General features: G+C 38.6%; 3 protein-coding genes across 3 annotated transcripts; 1 reads left to right on the top strand and 2 right to left on the bottom strand.

Moving 5' to 3' along the window:
• Nucleotides 1-2,770: 2,770 nt before the first annotated feature.
• Nucleotides 2,771-4,367, bottom strand: LOC103708759 (EG45-like domain containing protein). Its single transcript, XM_008793830.4, has 3 exons — nucleotides 4,015-4,367; nucleotides 3,096-3,375; nucleotides 2,771-2,943 (listed from the first exon to the last, which is right to left on the bottom strand). The coding sequence occupies exons 1-3, from the start codon at nucleotides 4,253-4,255 to the stop codon at nucleotides 2,937-2,939; spliced, it is 528 nt and encodes a 175-aa protein (XP_008792052.2). The 5' UTR covers nucleotides 4,256-4,367; the 3' UTR covers nucleotides 2,771-2,936.
• Nucleotides 4,368-7,898: 3,531 nt separating this feature from the next.
• Nucleotides 7,899-8,837, bottom strand: LOC103708760 (EG45-like domain containing protein). Its single transcript, XM_008793831.4, has 3 exons — nucleotides 8,670-8,837; nucleotides 8,243-8,522; nucleotides 7,899-8,139 (listed from the first exon to the last, which is right to left on the bottom strand). Exons 1-3 carry the CDS (start codon nucleotides 8,797-8,799, stop codon nucleotides 8,133-8,135), a joined length of 417 nt encoding a protein of 138 aa, XP_008792053.2. The 5' UTR covers nucleotides 8,800-8,837; the 3' UTR covers nucleotides 7,899-8,132.
• Nucleotides 8,838-11,841: 3,004 nt separating this feature from the next.
• Nucleotides 11,842-20,310, top strand: LOC103708761 (ribosome biogenesis regulatory protein homolog). The gene is made up of 8 exons (XM_008793832.3): nucleotides 11,842-12,047; nucleotides 12,734-12,884; nucleotides 14,673-14,724; nucleotides 14,866-14,994; nucleotides 18,467-18,584; nucleotides 19,191-19,377; nucleotides 19,482-19,595; nucleotides 19,904-20,310. The coding sequence occupies exons 1-8, from the start codon at nucleotides 11,962-11,964 to the stop codon at nucleotides 20,033-20,035; spliced, it is 969 nt and encodes a 322-aa protein (XP_008792054.1). The 5' UTR covers nucleotides 11,842-11,961; the 3' UTR covers nucleotides 20,036-20,310.
• The last annotated feature ends 316 nt before the right edge of the window (nucleotides 20,311-20,626 follow it).

Raw genomic sequence — 20,626 nt, 5'->3', positions numbered from 1 at the left:
TCTTTTTCCTCAAAGCACTCCTCCACATTTATTCTTTCTTTTCCATTGTTGCTCTAGATCTCCACTAACTTAAGCATGTGAGGATTTTTTGCCAAAAATTTTCTGACAAACAGACTTCTTTATAGATCAATCCTGCCTTTCTTTTTAGTTTTAGCCGACCTCGGCATAACTTGGTATGAGCCGACCTCGGCATATTTCGGTTTCAGCAGAACTTTAGCATACATTGGGCAAGGAGACCGATACCATTGCCATAATTATCGTATTATTATTCTTGTATTATTTTGAAACCTTATAAGGATTTTTATTTATGACCTTATATAATTTTTCTGTGCTCTGCACCTTCTAGATATATATATCGTGCATCGTGCACTTAGCATATCAATTCGTCTAATTATATAACTGATCAAATCCTAAGACTTGCACCGGATCCAATGTTAATGTCTCTTTCCAAACGAATGCACAAAGGTGGGTCATTTGCAGCAGGTGACTGTAGCCTCTGCGATTTGTTACAAGAAGTCTGATTTCTAGAGTACTTAGATTTGAGGACCCTTGGGATAGTTACTCCCCCATCCCAAAAGAACAAATTCTACTGTACAAATCGCTGAGACCTCAGGTAGCAGAACAAGGCACTGGGGAAGCAGCAGCTCTGAAGAAGAAGAAGCGCACAGCGAATAAAGGTCGGGTTGAAGGGGGCAGTCAGCTGGCTGCTTCTTGGCCACGCCCCCCTGCTTATAGATACGAGATACTTCAAATGCGAATTGAGGAAGCGCAAGGTGAAGTCTTCCTTCATAACTGAAATTTCCCTATCTTTTTATTGGTGGTTCTTTATTTAATTCCTTTTGGCTGGTTGGGGTGGGAGTGGCATGAAGTTGTTTTCCACTTCCATGCTCTCTTCTTTCTTGCTGACATCTTTGGCGGACACCTCTGCATGCTATGTGACCCATGCAACTATATTCTGCTAACCTAATTTGCTTTCCACAGCTTCCTGCTGTCTGTGCGTGCTCGTGTTTCTCAGCAACATTCCTGTCCACAATCATGTCTGGCCATTTGTTTTAATCTATGTGCTATTTACATTGGAATTATTTGATCATAAGGTACAAAAGTATGCTGTGTTCATTGGCGAACTCTTTGGAAGCTCACTATATCGATCCCTTAACTGATTAATTGTATCCGTGTATTGAATGCAAACTGGCATCAGAGAGCGTAACGTCCTCAACATCGAGCAAACTCAGCCGAGTTCACCATCTGGAAGATCATGTTGTAAGTTTCATTTCTCCGCAGCATTGAAGAAAAACCATACTTGGCTTGTTTTATTTCTTCTCTTGGCATTTTTATCTGCATATGGATAAGATTTTTACTGGTCTGTAACCTATTCGATGGTTACAGGCCTTTCGTTTCACCACAGAGGAGAGCTTGTTAGGCCGAGCAATTTGCATCTTTTTTGAGCTGGTGGTTGACTTTATTGACTTCTTTCGGAATATGAAAGATCCTTCATTTTTCTGATCTTTGTGGTGCTTTGAGTTCCAATTAGCAAAGTTCATCTGTCTTCTTGCTTGATGTCACCCTCACCACATTTGCTTGACAGGTGATTGACTGATTCTAGCGGTGGTCAACTGGTCAATCATTCTTTTTAACATTCTAATATTATGCAGGTAAAACCTTATGGATTTATATATGTTAATATCAGCCAGCGTTGATTGCTTAAGTTGATTATAACAGAAGCCAAAAAAGCATTAGTTTTATTGGGAAATAGGAGAATTTTGAAAAGGCTTTGCCACTTTCTTATGGTTCTATTATTTTATCTTTATTTTTGCCAGTATTGTGTCTAATGTCAGCTGCAAGCAGCTATACATCTTCTGCTGGTTATTGGCTGAAATGATTGCCAAGGGGCCATATGAAAATTTATTTGGAGCCAAGGTACTGTTTAACTCAAAATTGCGATGTGCAATAGATCGATATCTTTGACAATTATATACATAAACGACTGATTATCCCACAATCTTTGTAGTGGGACTTACTGTTATTTCTTTGCCAACATCTGACTATAGATATCGGTCATACTGCCTTTTTTTTTAATTCGCCATCAGATTCTTGTTTGATGAAGAGCTCTGCTGAGTGTTGGCTTTTCCATCCTCCATTACACTGCACAATTAAATATTTTCCAATATGTTGCTGTAGACTAACTTCATCCATCCTGTAGATAATAGGCAACTTCATTCCATATCCACTGTATTTTTCTACTTGGTTCTGAGCTTCATCAAAGCATCAACAATCGTAACTAGTACTGCTTACAGGTCATTTGATTTGTTATGTAATATAGTTCTTGAAATTACAATACTTAAGCCATGATAAATGGAACAGGAAATAAGATATTGTCAGTTTATAAGATTTATCCTGATGTCATATACGGCCGGCCACATGTGATGTCAAATGTGGCCATTTTCATTATTAGTTGCATGAAATTAAGTGCTACAAAAGTTATCGAACAAGTTAGAAAAGAGCTTATTTTTTGAGAAGGAATGATTTGATGATACCACCTGTCATGATTCAACGTCTTCCACAATTTGGGCAGAGATGACCAATTTCATTACATTTGTTGAATTTTAGCAGGCTTATAGGAAGGCATCACTTACTGCATAACCTATCCAAATTTGAAGTCCTGCTGCTGTTATCAACTTGGGAATAAAATGCTGGGGAGGGTGTGGGGGAGGGGAAGACACACACACACACACACACACACAGAGAGAGAGAGAGAGAGAGAGAGAGAGAGAGAGAGAGGCATTCAGCATAAATTCTGGAATTAATTCACTTAAATGGTTTATATTCATATAGTATAAGGCCTGGTCCCTTGATACAGTCTTAATATGTCTCTCGGTAACTCTGCTTTCTTCCGCATCTATTTGTTTGGTCAGCAAGTGAATTGCTTTTCCATCGTATCATATCCTGAAAACCCATTAATTTTAACACAAATCAGCAAGAGTGAAGCAAGTGTGCAATAATATATTTCACACGTTATCTGAATTCTGACATCATATCAATAGAAGAAATATGTTGTTTATCGGTAGATGAATATTCCGAAAGGGGGTCGGTCTTACTGTGTGTATTCTACGTTGATCTTTGTATTTGGAATCTTGGACACAGCGTCGAAGGCTTCGTTGGATAAGACCAGGGTTGAGGAACATGGCCTGTTCCTGCAGAGATCCACAACTTCCACGACTATGGTGCCATCTTTGCATGGCCGCCTGAGCCCGCTTAGGCATCGGAGCCGGTACTTTCTACCGCATGCTGCACCATTGTCCCATACCCCATTCCCTGCTGCAACAAAGAGACCATTCCCTGGCAGTTGATCCTGGTTGTAGCCTGAGCATTTTGTTGCTGCACTTAGAAACGAACAAGTCATCAAGGTACTTCACAGTTCACCATACACATATAATGCGGCTCTTGAAAAAAAAGCTGGCACCATCAAATTTTGTTCTGAACAAGGAAAAGAAAAAAAAAAGTAGAGGCTTGAAAGGTTCATGGAGGCATGTGTTTTTTTTAAACAGGGAAAAGAAAAAAAAATTAGTTCCATCTCAGGGCAGAACTTAGATACTTATATAGGATAAAAAAAACTTAAATAATATTATGTGGCTGGTCAGCTTAGAAAGAAAGCTAGAGTTTTAACAGCTAAGAAACTTTATTGATGTCTTCTGACTAGTTTTTTTTTTTTATAAGGTCAACTGACATGGTTATTTTTTCCCTGTTGATATTAGAACGAGAGGATTCAGTTCAGTCACTCACAGCTTGTGGCTGCGCAGGGCATGGGGTACAGGTGGATCCTGTGTTCTCCACCTGGCCTATGTTCGATGCATGCATGGTGATGAGTGATTGTACTGGATCCTCCGGCAGGCAAGGAGAAGTTTCTTTCCCCTCCCTGTTTAGGTCCCTCACAAGTCCTCCAACCACAAAGAGGAGGGTCGTAGCTAGGATTTTGGTTGGTTAATTATAGATGAAGGGAGAAAAGGAGAAACGCACGTAGATATGGAGGGCCATATGATGTAGCTGTGCCGACATCAGCTGAAACCCTGGTGATATCAAGAGCGCATAGCAATCCGATCAACAGGGCTTGGCATTTGAGTAGCTTTCTCTCCATCAGGAACCCTGCAACGCTAGTAGCAGTACGAAACTGAAACGATTTTGTTATCTTAACTTGGCTGGCCACTCTCCCTTTTGCACCCAACTTATATTGAGCCCCAAGCTTGATCCCGCGGGCCATGGGCGGCGCCTTCAAGCATTTAATTCGTGTCTATCTCGTTTGACTGCATGAAGCACTAACTCACTTCTATCATGATAAGTTTTTTTTTGCAAACATCATGATAAGTTCCAATTGGATGGAGAGCAAAGAGATTCGTGTCCTCTCTGTCCCAATAGAGTCAAGCTCCGCATCATGGTGATATCACACTCTCTGGGCGGCCAGGGAATTTAGAAGGCTCACGGCACCGAGCCGTTCTCCACTAAGTGGTGCTGGCCTTCACCAACTCCGTCTGTCTCTGGAAATGGCGTGGTGGGTTTTTGTAATGGAGCAAAGTTTAGACTTCATCATAAAGTGGAGGAGATGGGAACGATCTCTCCCTTGCCGGAGTTTTTATGTGGACGAGACCAGTGTCCACCAACTAACGAGGGAAGCATGCGGAAGACCAATCAATGGAGGTGGCCGCAATCTCTTCCAATAGTAGGTGGAATGAATCCGCATCCACCCAAGGCGCATCTTTTGGTGGATCGAGTCCTTTCCGCCACTTAACGCTTGCTCGAATTTTATATATCAACGTCAGCTCGATCATGGTGCCTCTACACCCCGCAAAAAAACCATTCTAATCTCCACCTAGTCCACCAGATCGGAGGGCACTAAAAACTTTTTTTTTGAGAGAGAGAAAGAGATGAAGATAACGGGAGAGAAATCTATTTTCACTTTAAGTATCTAGGTTCTCTGATGGCTGGGGATTGCACTATCCAGGGTCGAACCCATGACGTTTGATTGTTAGTAGACTGTATGACCATTTGTACGTACATATCCCAATCCATGGCAAACTTCCTATTCCAAGGAGAGTCACAAAACTATTACAGTGTCGAACTTATGTAAGATCAATTGAGCTACTGTTGTTCATCCCTTCAGCTTATATATACAACTAGCACTACCATTTTATTTGTGCGATTTAGCAATTAAGGCTATAGCTTAGTAGTTTTTTTTTTTTTTTTTTTTTGATAAACACTATAGGTCAGCAGTTGCATCTCTCTTTCGTGGAGGTTTTTCTTTTCTTCCTTTTTTGAGGAAAAATGAGGCTAAGGGTTATTCCTTAGTCACCTAAATATTATTAGAAAATACACATTTACAATGTAGGCAGAGGAAGAATTTATAAAAAAAAGGGTTAGTAGGAAATGGCCACATGAAGAGGCTCTAGGATAGAATCACCTGACTCTTTCAAATAAATAAAAGATAAAAAGGGACGAGAAAAAGCAAAATGAAAAGAAGGGTTCCTTCTGTTTTTTTTTTTGTCAACATGGTTCTGCCTAGGTTGCATATGATGAAATTTCAGCCAGCAACATCTTCTCTAAGTGCAGAATAGATCGACCCTGCCTTTGACTTGCGTCTTAGCTACAATCAGCCTATTCAATGACTGAGGGATTGCAACTTTATTTTTTTCAGCTACAATTCTTGTTCAACCATTGCTTACTGTTATTTGCAAGTCTTGAGCTTCAGCCATTACCAAGGATCCATGTAGTGCTACTGGGTTGAGAGAAATGGAAAAATATTTCTTAATACAAGCTCCTTAGCAGAACAAGCTTTTCTTATGCTGGTGGTAGCAACTGTATGGTGTTGCTGGGAGGAAAAGAACTCTAGGATGTCCCTTAACAAAAGCTCGATGGAAGAAAAGGTGTTTTGAAAGGTAATGCATCTTTTTAAGAATTGATCTATACTCTACAATCAGAGGGCTCGTTTGGTTCGCGGGAAAAGAAAGGGGGAAAGTGTGGTCAATGGGAAAGTAATGATATGCCTCTTGTTTGGTTGGAGTTTTCAAATGAGAGAGAAGGGAAAGTTGTATTCCCATGGGAATGTGATTCCCACATTTCATGGGAAAGTCTTTCCCATGAGAAACATGGAAAAGTAACTTTCCCATGAGGCGGGAATCCCTCCATTTTTACTTTTTTCCAAAAAGTCCCTTCAGCATTAAAGAAGCATTAAAGAGACATTAAAAACCTAATTTTTATTAAGGGCATAATAGGAATTATATATAACTTTCCTAGAAAAGTGGATGGCCAACCAAACATAAGCACCTTGGAAATTTGTCACTTTCCCATGGTCAACCAAACATGCCAAAAATACTTTCCTAGGCATTCTCTTTCTAGGAATTTGTTTCCCATAAATCATGTTCCTAAGAAGGAAAATGCTTCCTGCGAACCAAACGAGCCCAGAAAGATCTTCTTGGTTTTGCTAAAGTGGCCGGCCAATATGCTCTTCAAAAGATGATACAATCCTTTCCTTTTATCCCTATTTTGGCTCATACACAGCGAGCAAATGGCTATCTTCTTTGCTTTCTCAAAGATTTGTTTAATTACAACTTACACCTGCAGTTCTGATCTGACAGACTCTCTACTTCTTGTAACTTATCCTCTCTGTAATTACCAATTCTTTTAATAATGTCTTGGGTGGCTTTTGCCTCCCCTAGTATCAAAAAATAAAATAAAATAAAATAAACAGAAGGGGCCCCTTGAAGTGGTCTCCTTGCAGAAGAATCATCCAAAATCCAGGTCGAGGTGGCATGCAATGAACATCCACGGTCAAATAACCTCCCTGTTGAGCCAAAAACAAGACAGCAAGCAGCAACATTGTTCCAAATTAAGCTGAAGTGTTTGCAACCCCCAAGATTGTTTTGATCCTATTCTAAAGCTTTTGTAAAACCTAGAAGCACCTTCTGCTCACAGAGAGTAGAGCAACTATTGAGATGATAAAGAATTTTGTGAATAGCAAATATAGAAGCAGATCGACGATTCAAAAAAATACAAGCGTTTCTTTCCTTCCAACCGATGAAAGCAGATCACCTTCTGCACCAGATGAATGCAGCTATGAGCATAAAAACCGGCTGCTATAAAACCTTAGCAAAGTGAGAAAACCTCTTAGTGATGAGATTTTTAACATCCCTCTTAGGACTGAGAACATTAAGGCAGGTGGAAATTAAATTCCACATATTAGAATCATATGAGCAAGATATAAAGAGGCGATTTATGGTTCCTATCGGTTCATCAGAAAGGGGCCGTCAGCCAATGTACCTTTCCATTTTCTTTTGAATGATATCTCTAGCATTCAGCTTGTTGAGAAGAAGGGGGCTCAGTACCAATTAATGCCTCTAAGAGTTCATAAAATCATATAATGAGGAGGTAAAGAAGTCACCGGAACCATTTAATTGCCAACAGATGGAGTTCGGTTCTGGATTCAAGTGAAAATCACATCAAGATCAGATGAAGCTGCCGTGAAATTTAAATTTCCAAGAATTGGTTCTGTGGCCAAAAAAAAAAAAAAAACTTTATAACTGGCCAACCCAATTGCTCTGGCTGAATCATAACTCGATTCAGTCTCTGTCCAAAATCCAAAAAAACTGTGCATTAATAGCATGGCCTATGTTGATCATGCCGAGGCGTCAACAAGTGCACCCCCCCTCCCCTCTCGCGGATGGGACCATTCTTCCCATCGTGAGTCGGGATCATCAATGCAATTGTTCTTGTTGAAATATATTTCAACCTTTAGTCCCTGTCCAAAACCCAAACAAATCATATATAGATAATAACTTTTCTGAAATTAGAAGGTACAGGTAGGATTTCTTGCACAATGGGGGCATCGATGCTGCATGCACGCACGCGAAGGATTAAATGAGTCAGTACGAGTACAACTTCCTTTATATGCTTTATTTATGCAAAGGTATTTTTACAATCCTTTATCAGCGTAGCATTACACGCTTTCGTCCAGCCTTTGTCTGCTCTTATTCACGATAAACAAAAAAAAAAAAAAAGAAGGATTTCAGTTTCTTCTATACAGCAGTACATCTCGAGCGCTCCTTTGTGGTTGCATGCCACGCCGTGATCTGGCAGCTCTCCTTCCTTCAAATCCTGCGGAAACATAGCAAATTGAGCGGTCAGATAGGCATGCATGGAGGATAACCAGGAATTTGAAGCAATGCTCGTGCGTTTGGGAGCGAGATGGAGCACAAACTGCGTGTATTCGACATTAATCTTTCCATCAGTAAAGCGGGAAACAGCTCCGAAAGCTTCTCTGGACAAGAGGAGGTTGGCAGGGCACGGATTGCTCGCGCACTTATCGACCACCACCACCACGATGTTTCCACCCTTGCATGGCCGATCGATGCCGCTCAGGCATCTCAATCTGTACGTCCTTCCGCAGGCAGCACCGTTGTCCCACAGCCCCCCGGAGACGGCCGCAAACATGTTGTTCGGAGGGAACTGGTCTTGGCCGTAGCCATTACAACTCGTAGCTACACCAAAGAAAAGAAGAAGATTACATCACGATCAAAGCCTGTCCGAACTCAAACTTATCTGCTGTGCTGCTGATAATCAATTTACGGGTTTATACATCTATCTCTCTTCATGTTATGATCGCAAGTAGTCGGCAGATTACTCACGAGTATAAGGGGGGCCATAAGACGCTGCGGTGCCAACGTCGCAGCGAGCTAGGAATGCTTGGTAGAGTAGCTCTAAGCTGAGCAACGTTGCGACCGCTGCAAGCCTCATGGGATAGGGCAAGAAGACCATCTTATTTTGGTGCCCGAGCTGGCTTCAGGGGCGCTTGCATCATGCTAATTTATAGACTCTGCGCATGCGTGCCCGCGCGGGATTAGTTTCCTCTAAGCAAGGAGCTTTCCTTGTTTTCTGAGTGCGCGTCCTACTCCAAATCCCAAATGGTTTTATTTAAGTTGCTTGCTCTTCGGGGACTTGCCGATCGAGTGGTTCGCGTGTAAAAAACCCTGCTTGTTGCTGACGGTGTAAGCATATCTACTCAAGCACGATTCTTCACCTACTGCAGGGAATCATGAACCTGGCAAATGCGTTCCTCTGGAGTTTATTGGCCATATTACTCAATCCTAGTCATAAATGATTACTTCTATGCCATCTATTCCGATGGACGCTGCAAGCTATCGGATTCTAATATTTCTACGCACGCAATCCTGATTCCTGACTTGACTGGTATTCTTCTACCATGTCTAGTGCGTTACAACACTATGCCAATCAGCCATGTCGACTTTCAAGTTCTTTCACATGGTATTAACCAAGGTTCTCTTATTAACCATCCACCTTTCACCGTCTTTTGATGCAAATACGTGCTCCACGGTCATCAGCTGGATCCAGAAAGGCTCGAGGGTTACTGCTAGTAGTCATCCTTTGCTTTGCGATATCTGAACAATGTGAGGAACGGAGGGATTGTCCAGACGAAGCACATGTGTTTAGAGAAGCCAATGGGGTTGCGGATTGGGCGGTCACCTACGTGGCTAACCATTCCAATAGCACCCTATGAATGGAAGATGGAGAGCTGCCTTGGGAGCTTCGTGATATTCTGTTTTTCGATTTTATTGGATGCATCCGTACACGTATTGTATGAACCATCCGGTCTAGCAGCAAAAAAAAAGGGGAGGGGGGGGGGGGGGGGAATAATCACCATGACAAACAAAGAAAGCTACAATGGGCAGGATTCGTCGTTGTGGAAGGAAAATCGGTGCTCGTAGACAAGGAGCGAGGGGGGTAGCCAAGATATTGGTCATGAAGTTTGCAGCCTAATTTCTCTCTCAGGATATGAATGACATGACTTGCTGGAAATTCCTCAACACATCTCACTAGCAGGATGTTGGGTGGTTGCAAGTGTATTATCCAATTATGCACAAAAATCTCTATACTCCCAAGAAAAAAATTTTGTTGTGTTATACCAAAGTATACCAAAATTTATCAAGAAATATACCAAAATTTATCAAGAAATATACCAAAATTTTTGTCATGTAGCCCTAATTGCTAATAAATTGGCTCCTAGCTGCCTAATTTATATATGAGATGTCAAGTCGGCATAAAGTATGAAAATTCTTGATTACGTACATGCATGTTCCAACAGTAGTTGTCTATCATAACTTAAAGATACTTACAAAATGTAACTTATCTTAGGATCTTACAAAAGAATGAAACAAAATATGTAGATATTTTTTATGAAATACTAAATTAGGCTTTACTAATCTAGTTCTTGACTCAAAGTTGTTTCAAAAGTAAAATCATAACTAACTTCTATTTTCGTGCTATCAAAAAATAAAAGCACATTCCCAGAATTTTGCATTCTTATCTTTTTCTTCTTAATCAAATGCCTCCTAGATTTTGTATATGCATTTAAAATAGGTTTCATGTTCATCATCTTAAACTTTTATGTAGCTTCTAATTTATTAGTTAGACTTAACCATTGTTTCCTTTTCTTTTTTGCATCATCCAATATTGTGGCATACTTGGTACAACTTTACAAGCATCAAAACACAAGAAGATTAAAAAATTCTAGTCTTTTAATGTGTTACAAACATTCGAAGAGGGAATGCAAATCCAATAATTTTAATTCGGATTTGACCTCTTATATTAATAATACACAATATGTAAGCGGACCAAAGGTAGTGACATACCTAGAAATGAAAGCCATGGAAAAAAAAATAATATCAATCTCCTTGAGTTGCATCAATCTTCTAGTAATATGTCGGGCTGGTGATTATTTATATTAAGAATTGCATTGACTTGCACAAAATATTTAAGTATATATAAAAACAAGAAAATAATTTGAACATGAAATATCAAAACTAGAGAATGGATCGACATGATATGTTTCTGTGGCGACACTTTGAGGGGTTTAAAATGGCTACGAAGACACCCCAAAATCCATTGAAGGACAAAAAACAAATTTCGCAACTGGCACGGGGGATGGATACTTAATAACCCCGGATTGCATCTACCTTCCCCTGCCACCGTCTCTTCCACGAGCCCTCCGTTAGAGGATTAAGTGGGACCTGGTTTTAAGCCTTCAATTGCGAAAAATAATCATCATCATTCGCGCGCGCGCAACTTCTCAGTCACGCTTTAAGATGTGCGATCATACTCAATCAAGTGGGATCACAAATCATACAATCTTCTTTTTTTTTTTTTTTTTTTTTTTTTTTTTTTTTTTTTTTTTTTTTTTTACATCAGCGACCCACAACGGGTGTGAATACGGCCAACAAAATCATAAAAAAAAAATACGTAAAGGCATTGGCACAACCCCATGGTATGTCCAAGTAAAACTTTCAGAGTGATGAGCCGCAAAGGAAATAACCAAGTCTGCAGCATCGTTCGTCTCCCGCAGCCTAGTAGGAGTCGCACTCCCTCAGTACTCTGCGAATGTCGTGGAGCAGCAATTGATCCTTAATAGAGCACTTCCGACCTCAGATCCACTCAGTCACCGAGGTCGAATCTTTCTCGAGGAGAAGACGACCTGCGTCCGGTATTTATCTCGTATATGAGACACCCTTCCAGACAGTTCTAAGTTCAACACACATTAATGATGAGTCAAAGATCACAAATCATGCAATCTCAGAGTTGGTTAGGTCGCACGTGAAAGGCCGTGATTGGTCTTTCACACAAGACCTAAGCGATGACAGGAGCGTCCCGTTTAGTTCGAACCCATTCGGCGGGATCCGCACCCTCTCGCACCGAAGCTGATCCGGGTCAACCCGATCCAATGAACCGGGCCTTTTTACAGATCCGATTCCGGCTCGTTAGAAAAGAGCCCTAAAAACCTCGGCTAGCGGTTGGCGGTGTTTTCTTTTAGCCTCTACCCTTGCGTCTGTTTCTCTTCCGTCGTCTCAGTCGTCGACTACCGCCGGGATAGAGAAGAGCGTGAGAAAGAGAGGGGTGAAGAGAGAGATGGGGGCGGAAACATACCAAATCGATTTGGGAAACCTCATGGCTTTTGATCCGTCGCATCATTTCCAGTCCATCCCCTCTGCCAGGTTTGTTCGTTCCTCTTCTTTTTCTTTTGTCTCCTCTCAAATTTCAATCTTTCCGACTTTTTTTTTGTTCCTTTTAAGGTCTTCTCTGATATAATGTCTTGGTGCAATATTCTCGAACCAAAAACCGAGAAATTGATTTACGATTGGTTTCTGAGACCCCTAAAACCCTCCCAAGAACCTCGAAAGTCATGATTTTGACCTAAAACTTCTACATTCTCGACTCAGTTTTTAGGGTTTGGGGCTGCTTCTTCTTCCTCCTCCTCCTCCTCCTCTTTTGAAGACCTAATCTTTCGGGGGAAAATAATTAGGTTACCCTTAAACCCTCCCAAGACTCCTCTAGAGGCAAGATATTAACCCATAGGGCTAAGTAAAATGTTAAGATTGCTTCTATGATTTCCCTGGGGCTCGGGCCCTATTTCCATTACATTCCCTCCACCAGTTTTATAGATGTTAACTTTTGTCCTATCGAAATCCGATCTTTCTACCTATTTTTCACGATCTTTTCGGACATAATTTGCTCGATTTCCTCGATATATCCCTTTAAATTCGTTTCTTCTGCGTAATAGTTGTCACAAATAATTGTTTTCTTGATAGGTTTGTGTTTATTCGCCCAAAACCCTTCCAAGGGTTTTAAGCAGCATGAGGTAAACCTGAACTTGATGTTTTTTTTTTGCATCATATTTCAGGGAAGACCTGGTAAAAGAGTGCCTGCAGAAAGGGACAGAGCTGGTACAAGCAATCGCTAATGCTCTCTTTAGCTTACCTTCCACTGAAGACCCAGATGGTCCCATCGTTCACCTGCCGCAGCCCACTACCAGGCTTCCTAGAGAGAAGCATGTAAGCTTTGATCTGATGGTTCATTTGAATTACTTTCTTCTTCATATTCTTTGTTAGTACGTTGTCTAGCAACTCTAATTGTCTTGGAGTTTCAGTAAATTGTGTTTGGACCAGATCCTACAGCACTGGCTTTGTTTATCGTTTACAGCCCGAATACCTTTTTTTTTCTGTCTGTGTGTCTTTGTGTTTCACCTTGTACTTGATATGCAAATGATATGCATAAAATTCGCACTATCATTTTGATAGGCAGTGTCCTTTGTTTTAAGACAAAAAATAGCTCTTAAAGCCATATGTTTGGAAAATATCATTTAGCTGAAACATGGGTACTGCATTATAGATGTAAAAAATGTTATGAAGCAAGAATTCATGCCATTAATTTGTGGCTGCTTTTGTGGATCCTACATCAACCATACTTCTTAGTCAGATCATCTTCTCCATGGTAGTTCTTTTCAATAATTTTTCTTTCACAGCTTTCTTCCTTGGATTCCATTACACTGCTAAATGCATTAACCTGCCAATATGAAAGCTTTGAAATTTCAATGTTACTTAGTATTATTGATATTTAATTTCTTGTATGCTCTCTGCAAATTTTGCTTGTAAGTTCACTATGCAATTAAATTATACATTAATGTTGGTAATCTGTGTCAAATGTCTAACACAAGTATATCGAGCTTATTAAGGTACTCTAGTGTCCTCCCTAAATCTTCTTTGATCTCTGCATCTCTGTCTTCACCCTTTAACCTGCACCATAGGACTCTCTCTGAACCAGGTTCATCCAGCCCTACTTTGACAAGCAGTTATTAGTAATAGTAATTAGATGCTGGTTGATCATTATTTTCTTAAGTAAATTGAAAAAAAATTAATGGGTTCAAGGAGAAGCTCTATTAATAAATCAAAACTCAGGTCCTGTAGTTGTGACCCAGGATAAAGTTCCGTATATAGGATATAAGTAACCAGAGAAGTCCTGGTCTTTTTCACTGCTCAAGTGTCCTGTCTTGTGTGAGTTTTTCCCCTCTCTACTTGTTGTTTTGTTGATAGATATGTCATTCTATCTTCCTGAATGGCACATACCATTCAAATTTTGTTATCTCAAGCATAATCCCGTCTATTTCTGTTTTCTAAAAAGGCTGAGTCCTGCAAATGTTGTCATATTTGTTATTTCAGGAGGCTTGTATCCTAATAAACATACTTTTGATTTTTCACACAATTATTTTTAAAAATTAAGTTAAGGGAATTTAATCCATAATCGCATTTTGAGCCCAAATTGTTGGTTAGGAATCATTGACTATTATCTCTAACCGCAACTCCCCCCCCCCCCCCCCAGTCTTCTGCCTTGGAATTGACTTTACTTCAATTTGATCAATTCATTTTTTCATTCGGCAACTATGGCTAATGTCAGGTCCAAGTTGATTAAACTACGTCCCTCTTTAAATTATTACTTCCAGTTATTTAGTGAAGTGTACCATGGATCCCTCTTAGAGAACGACATGAATTTCTCTTCATTACTGCATGTGATAGTTGAATAGCTATGAAGAATGACCTTTTGTGATATTAGAGATACCTAGCTAGTTAATATTTTAAAAGAGCTCCTTTGCTTATCCATGACTGACAAATGTCTTGATTACATTTTGTTTCAAGCATACTGAACCCCTGTTTGAAGTGAATTGAATATTGGTGTCTTCCCAATTTTGCACCTTTATGCAGTAATTTCCAGTTCAGAACTCTATTTTTGCTATTGTCCTGAATGGGTGCATACAGCATTAATTAAACTTTATGTTGCTTTTTCAGCTGCCAAAGCCTAAGCCTCCCACAAAATGGGAACTGTTTGCCAAAGCAAAAGGTTAGTGTTCCTGTGCCTTTAATGTTCTGTGATGGAGTTAGGTGCTAATGAAATGCTTTCCCAGCCCCTTTCCTCAGGGGAGAAATTCCATCTGTTTTCTGCTCCAACATGCTTGATGATATTGCTTAAATGCAATTGCAGGTATAAAGAATCGCAAAAAAGACAAGCGCGTATTTGACGAACAAACGGGTGCTTGGAAGCGGCGCCATGGCTATGATCGTGTGAATGATGACAAAGATGTACCAATAATTGAGGCCAAATTGACGGATGGTAGTGGTTTATCTTGTTAAATCTTCTTTGCATATTCATAATGAACATTTGACATTCCATAATAGAATTTTTGATTAGCAAAAGAAAAGCAGCCATCATGCCTACAAAGCTAATTTAATTGATGTTTTGAAGAAGAAAAAAGAAACAGAGATTGATTCATCATGCTGATTGGCAAAATAAGAGAGACAAACCATTGGCATGAGATGATAATGTTAAAAATAACAGTTTTTTTCAAGTTATCTATTAAACTCTGCATGTCAGCTGTGTTCTTTGCAATGCTACCCAACCTCATTGTAGGGTGATCATTGATATTGCTGGGATAGTTCTCAATTGCAGCTGTCTTCTTTTTTAGGTTATCATATGATTTTGCATAATATAATGAAAATTTTACGAAAGTTTGCCGCACTATTGAAATTTTAATCTATGCATCTACAGCAACCTAACTTGCAGTCTTGTATTGAGTTGCAGGTGACAATACGATGATCCTTTATTCTAAAATGAGGAGCATGCATGTTCTAAATAGTCTTTTTTTTGATACTTACATGCCATTTGAATCTCAGAAGATGTTTTAAGGTCTACCAGGGTTTCTATCTTGTGTGCCTACAATACTTTTCGATGAATGAGATAGTATTAAAATAAAGAGCGTACAGGGTCATAGTAAATTTCTAAAAGCAACAAGCAAATTGTATAATCTGATAAACATTACTATTGAGAAATCTATGTTTAATGTTGTGATCATGCAGTATAGGAGCGATGGCAATTCTTCTTTTTGATGAAAGGGAATGTAAATGCCGTTTGACATGTTTTGAATGGAATTATAGGTTGAATTTTTATTGTTTGCTGTCCAAAAAATGGCACACTTAATCCTGGTTCTTATTCAGAATATTTGTTTGTCTGAATTTTATTTGATTAAATAAACTGGTTTGTTTTATTTGGGCTTGAAGCTCATCTGATTATGCTTCTCCAACTAAATGACCATTACCATAATCACTTTCTTTATTTTAGTAAATGCAAGACCATTCTTTTATCACATCTTGGATCATTGTGGTGATATCTGTTCTTCTGTATTGTGTCTCTTATCCTCTACCATTGATGGGATTGATTGACCTGTAGAATTCACAACTCAAATTATTCTTGCAGCTGCCCCTACCTTAGATTGACATCAGTAATATCAAAAATGCCTGTTCATTGTCATTTAATTTTCAAAACCTCTAAACAAACACCAATTAATTTGTTTTCTTGTGTTAAAGTGATGGCCTATTCACATTTCAAAATATTCTTGTAACTGTCCTAACTCAGTTTGACATCAACAATATCAAAAATACCTCTTCACTGGCATTTGATTTTTGCAAAATCTCTAAATAAACACAAATCAATTTGTTTTCTTGGGTTCAAGTGAGGCACCCTTTGGGCCAAGAACATTACCGTCCTCATCAACTTTGAGCTGCAATCTAGAATCTTTTAGTTAAGATTTTCTTTAAACCCAATATAAAATTAAGGTTGTTCGGTAGGTTGAAGTTGCAACAAAGTGACATCTCTGCTACACCGTTGAAGTGCTCATTTTCCTGCTTCGAATAGGATTGTGAAAGCATTGTAGTTTTTGAGTTAAGAAAAATTGGTTTGACATATCACAAGTAGCCGACCTGTAACATTGAAATTCAATCTAACAAGGTTGAATGTGTCTGAGTACTTCTCTCATTTGTATAGAAAAATACAATTTGATTACTTACCCTTGGAACTTGGTTTCAACATACATGGATCATGCTTTTAGATTAGATATTACCTGCAACTGCAGCAGTAATACCACTAAGTGGGGAAGTGATTTGAGGATTTCTACATAGACACAGATTTTATTCCTTATTAAGCACCATATTTATGGTTAATGAAGTGATTGTTCTGATCAAACAATTGGTGCAATCTGGTGTCAACGTATTGTGCTGCTTGATAGCTTATGTGCCCTTTGAAACTCATTCCTTCATACTTGTGCTCAAAGCCTTTTGGTCTATCCTACATATGGTTCTATGAGTTAGAACAAGTTGGAAAATGTCTGGCTTATTAAAGCTTTATGGTTTATGAATTAAGAACTAGCTCTCAAATAATCTTTATGAAGGGAATCTTTGTCTGTTATTTCTGATCAATCTATTTTTAATAACACAATCATCTTTATGTTAGAAATGATTTGGTAAACAGCTTTCAAACTTCATTACTTGACCGATATGCTAGCAGGGATCAGCTTATATGACTTCTATCTGCCTCTTTTATCATAAAACAATTTGTACCCAACTAAATTATAAAGATAAATACAATTTTTTTGCTTCTTTCAATTGGTGGGATATGTCTTGCCTTTTTTTTATTTAGTTATTAGTTGACTGATATGCTAGCAGGGATCAGCTTATATGACTTCTCTATCATAAAACAATTTGTAGCCAACTAAATTATAAAGATAAATACAAATATTGTGCTTCTTTCAATTGGTGGGATTTGTCTTGCCTTTTTAAATTTAGTAGAACTTTTATACTTGATGAACCTGCCTTTTTAAATTTGCACCAAGCAATTGAAAGTGGTAGGCTGAAATGTTTTTTCTTAGATTTAGTTTGTTAATAGAACAGATGGGAAAATGGATTATATTAATTTATAGCTTCATCTAAGAATCTAATATCTGCAATAATTTATTTTAGCTCTCTGTAAGCTTAAACTATTCGAAGCATATAACCTTACATCAGTACTTGTCCATGTCCAGGAGCCATTCTTAGATTTACAACACCATCATCACACCCCTCTTGTCAATCTGATATTCTATAATTGTTAATCATTAAGCCCTGGCTTACCTATTTTTCTTGCTTTTTTACCCCTTTTTATATCTGTAATAATCATTTTCTTCTGAAATCATGTGTTCATTTTAGGCCCAGCTGAAATTATAGCACTGCCCTGTAGACCTTAATGAGATTGCCTGGAGTTGTCAACCTTGCCTGAAAGGCTGCACTGCCTTGTGCATTGGTTGCTTCCAGAACATGATCATGGCCATTCAAAGTTACAGTCCCATAATCTTAATGAGCAAGATTATACTATCAGTAATGTTGGCAAGTTGCTTGACACAGAATATTGTGGACTTTAGAGCACGTAGGCTGTCATTGTAGATTTGTATTTTTTTTTTTTTTTTTTGCATTTCCAATTTATTGGTAAATGATCTAGTATTATCAACTGAAGTTATTTTGGCTTCCATATAAGCAATATTTTGAAGCTTTTTAATTCCATGATAATTGTTATCATGTATTAAAATAATTTAAGTTTGTGACTCTGTGTTTCTCTTAAATTGGATTTTTGTGCTTTCTTATATGTAGTTGAATATCTAGGAGAGTGCATATAGTGGCTGAAAGTTAAATTTGTTGTTTGTTTGGTAGATTGATGTTCTTTGAAATTGTGGATAATTATATAGTTTAGTTGTCCTATATCGATAGTTCTGTTCTTACAGAGCCAGGGGAGGATCCTTTTGCCCAAAGGAAGGTTGAGAAGAAGAAACGAGTTGAGAAGCAAGAAAAGAACCGGCTGCAGAATCTAAAGCAGGCCATGAAAGCTGGTGCTTTGCCAAGGTTGTTTTCCATTTTGTCTTCTCTTGAAATTTATTATGCACCATTTTTAGTTATGAAGTCTAAGTGTTTAGATTTCCTGCCAACACTCTGTCTTTTCCCTTTGGTTACTATATAATCTGTAAAGAACTTACTGTTTTATCTGTATATATTTGTGCCACAGTTCTGGCAATGCCCCCATCAAGTGACATCTCCCCGGAAAATACACATGCTTTCATTATAGCTAACATGCCTATCTTCTTTCAAGTCTCTTGCTGTTTGTTGTTTACTGGGTTCACTTAATGTTGTAACATAATCACTTAAATATTATTAGGCATTATATTTTCTGAATTCTGAGTATTCAACTTTGTCAAGTTGCCCTCCAGGGTATTGGATGACAACTTATCTGCAACTTTATTGCTGTATTTAAGGATCAGTAAGCTGTGGTAGATAGTAGCTTATCGTTCTTCTTATTCTTAATTGTGCTATCATGCTTACCTTTTTTTTTTTTTTTTCTCGTGTGCTGTTAAACTTGTAATGATAAATTTTCTATTTAACATAACACCCGGTTGGCTGTCTTTTTGATGTTTAGACTTTTAATCTTACATATAGTTGAAATTTCCCATGCAGTCATGTCCAACTCGCTGCAACAGCACTGCCCATCACAGGAAGCCAGAAAGAAGCTCCAAAGAAAGCTAGTAAAGAGGAGCTTGAAAATGTAGCTGGGATGGCAGCAACAGCAACAGCAAGTGGCGGGAAATTTGACAAAAAGCTGCCAGGCGAGAAAGCTCCCAAGCATGCCGGGAAGTTTCGAAAGGTTTGTACGCAAATACGAACTCTTATGTTGTATCTGCTTAAACATGCCTTTTATTGTGACATGAGATCTAGATGGTGTTTTTCAATTGCTTTTCTTTTGTCTAGTTCCTCCCTGTGGTAGAAGGAAAGGGAATGGGCACCCAAGAAAAGCAGCAAACGGAGAAAATTCTTAATCAGCTGATGGCTAAAAGCTCTCATGACATACTTGATGTCAACAAGGTAAGATTTCTAATTTGCACATTGAACCTTAGGTGCTTATTGTTTGCCTGTGAATTTTAGCAAACAGATTTAAAAAGGGTTTTACGAAAAATAGGATACATGTTTTGATGAACTCACTTTTCAGGTTTTGCATTGTCAGTTTAGGCAAAACAGGTTTTGTGGAAAACAACCAAACAATCATTTTTATCCAACTCATTCATTTTTAATAAAACTTGTTAAACAAACTCTGTTAAATTTTGTGGTTTTACTCAATTTCTGCTTGTTACTTAAATATATTTCTTATTCTTTATGCAACCTCATGCGAACAGGCGGTTACAATGTTCAATGTGAAGAAAGAGAGGCAACGCAAGAAGGAAAAGGATCGGGAGGTGTTTAATACGTCAAATAAATTGAAACCAAAGAAGAAATCTCTCAAAAAATCATCAAAGAAGAAGAATTAGATAGTGGTGCTGTTATATGAAGGTAGCGTGGTTATTAGGGTTTCATGAGGAAGCTTCAGGTTTTCCAAATGTTCCGATACCTTTTGCTAAGCAATATCATGTTCTTTTTGTTTACTTCATTTGTGTCTTTATCAAGCAAATTACATTAGCTTCCTGTTCTCCGAGATGCAGTTAATGCTTGGTTTTCTTTTTGATGAGCGTCACACAACTTGTATATTTAACTTCTGTTATTAATCCTTAAGATGCCTGAAGGTAGGATTATTCTATTCTTAAAATATTGCCTAGACTTCAAAAATCTTGGTGTCTACTTTGTATATCATATATGCTATCTGATGATTTCATATAAAATGATCGTGTAGATGCGTCTTCGGTCCGTGTGTGTCATTTGTGTGTCTAAAATCATATATGCTGTTGGGCCTGTCCGTTGGGGATCAAGATGGTCAGATATGTCCCGTGGTTTGGATTGGCATGCCAATCTTGTATTCAGGTCGAAGGTGAATGCCGGATATGTCGATGACTTGGTATGGGTCGGCATGCAAATCTTGTAGTCACTTCAAAGGTGAAGTTATGATCTAATGCTTTAGAAGAGAA

Source organism: Phoenix dactylifera, chromosome 8 (assembly GCF_009389715.1).
Source record: "Phoenix dactylifera cultivar Barhee BC4 chromosome 8, palm_55x_up_171113_PBpolish2nd_filt_p, whole genome shotgun sequence".
In the NCBI taxonomy this organism is placed as follows: Eukaryota; Viridiplantae; Streptophyta; class Magnoliopsida; order Arecales; family Arecaceae; genus Phoenix; species Phoenix dactylifera.
This window is presented reverse-complemented; position numbering and strand designations above follow the sequence as displayed.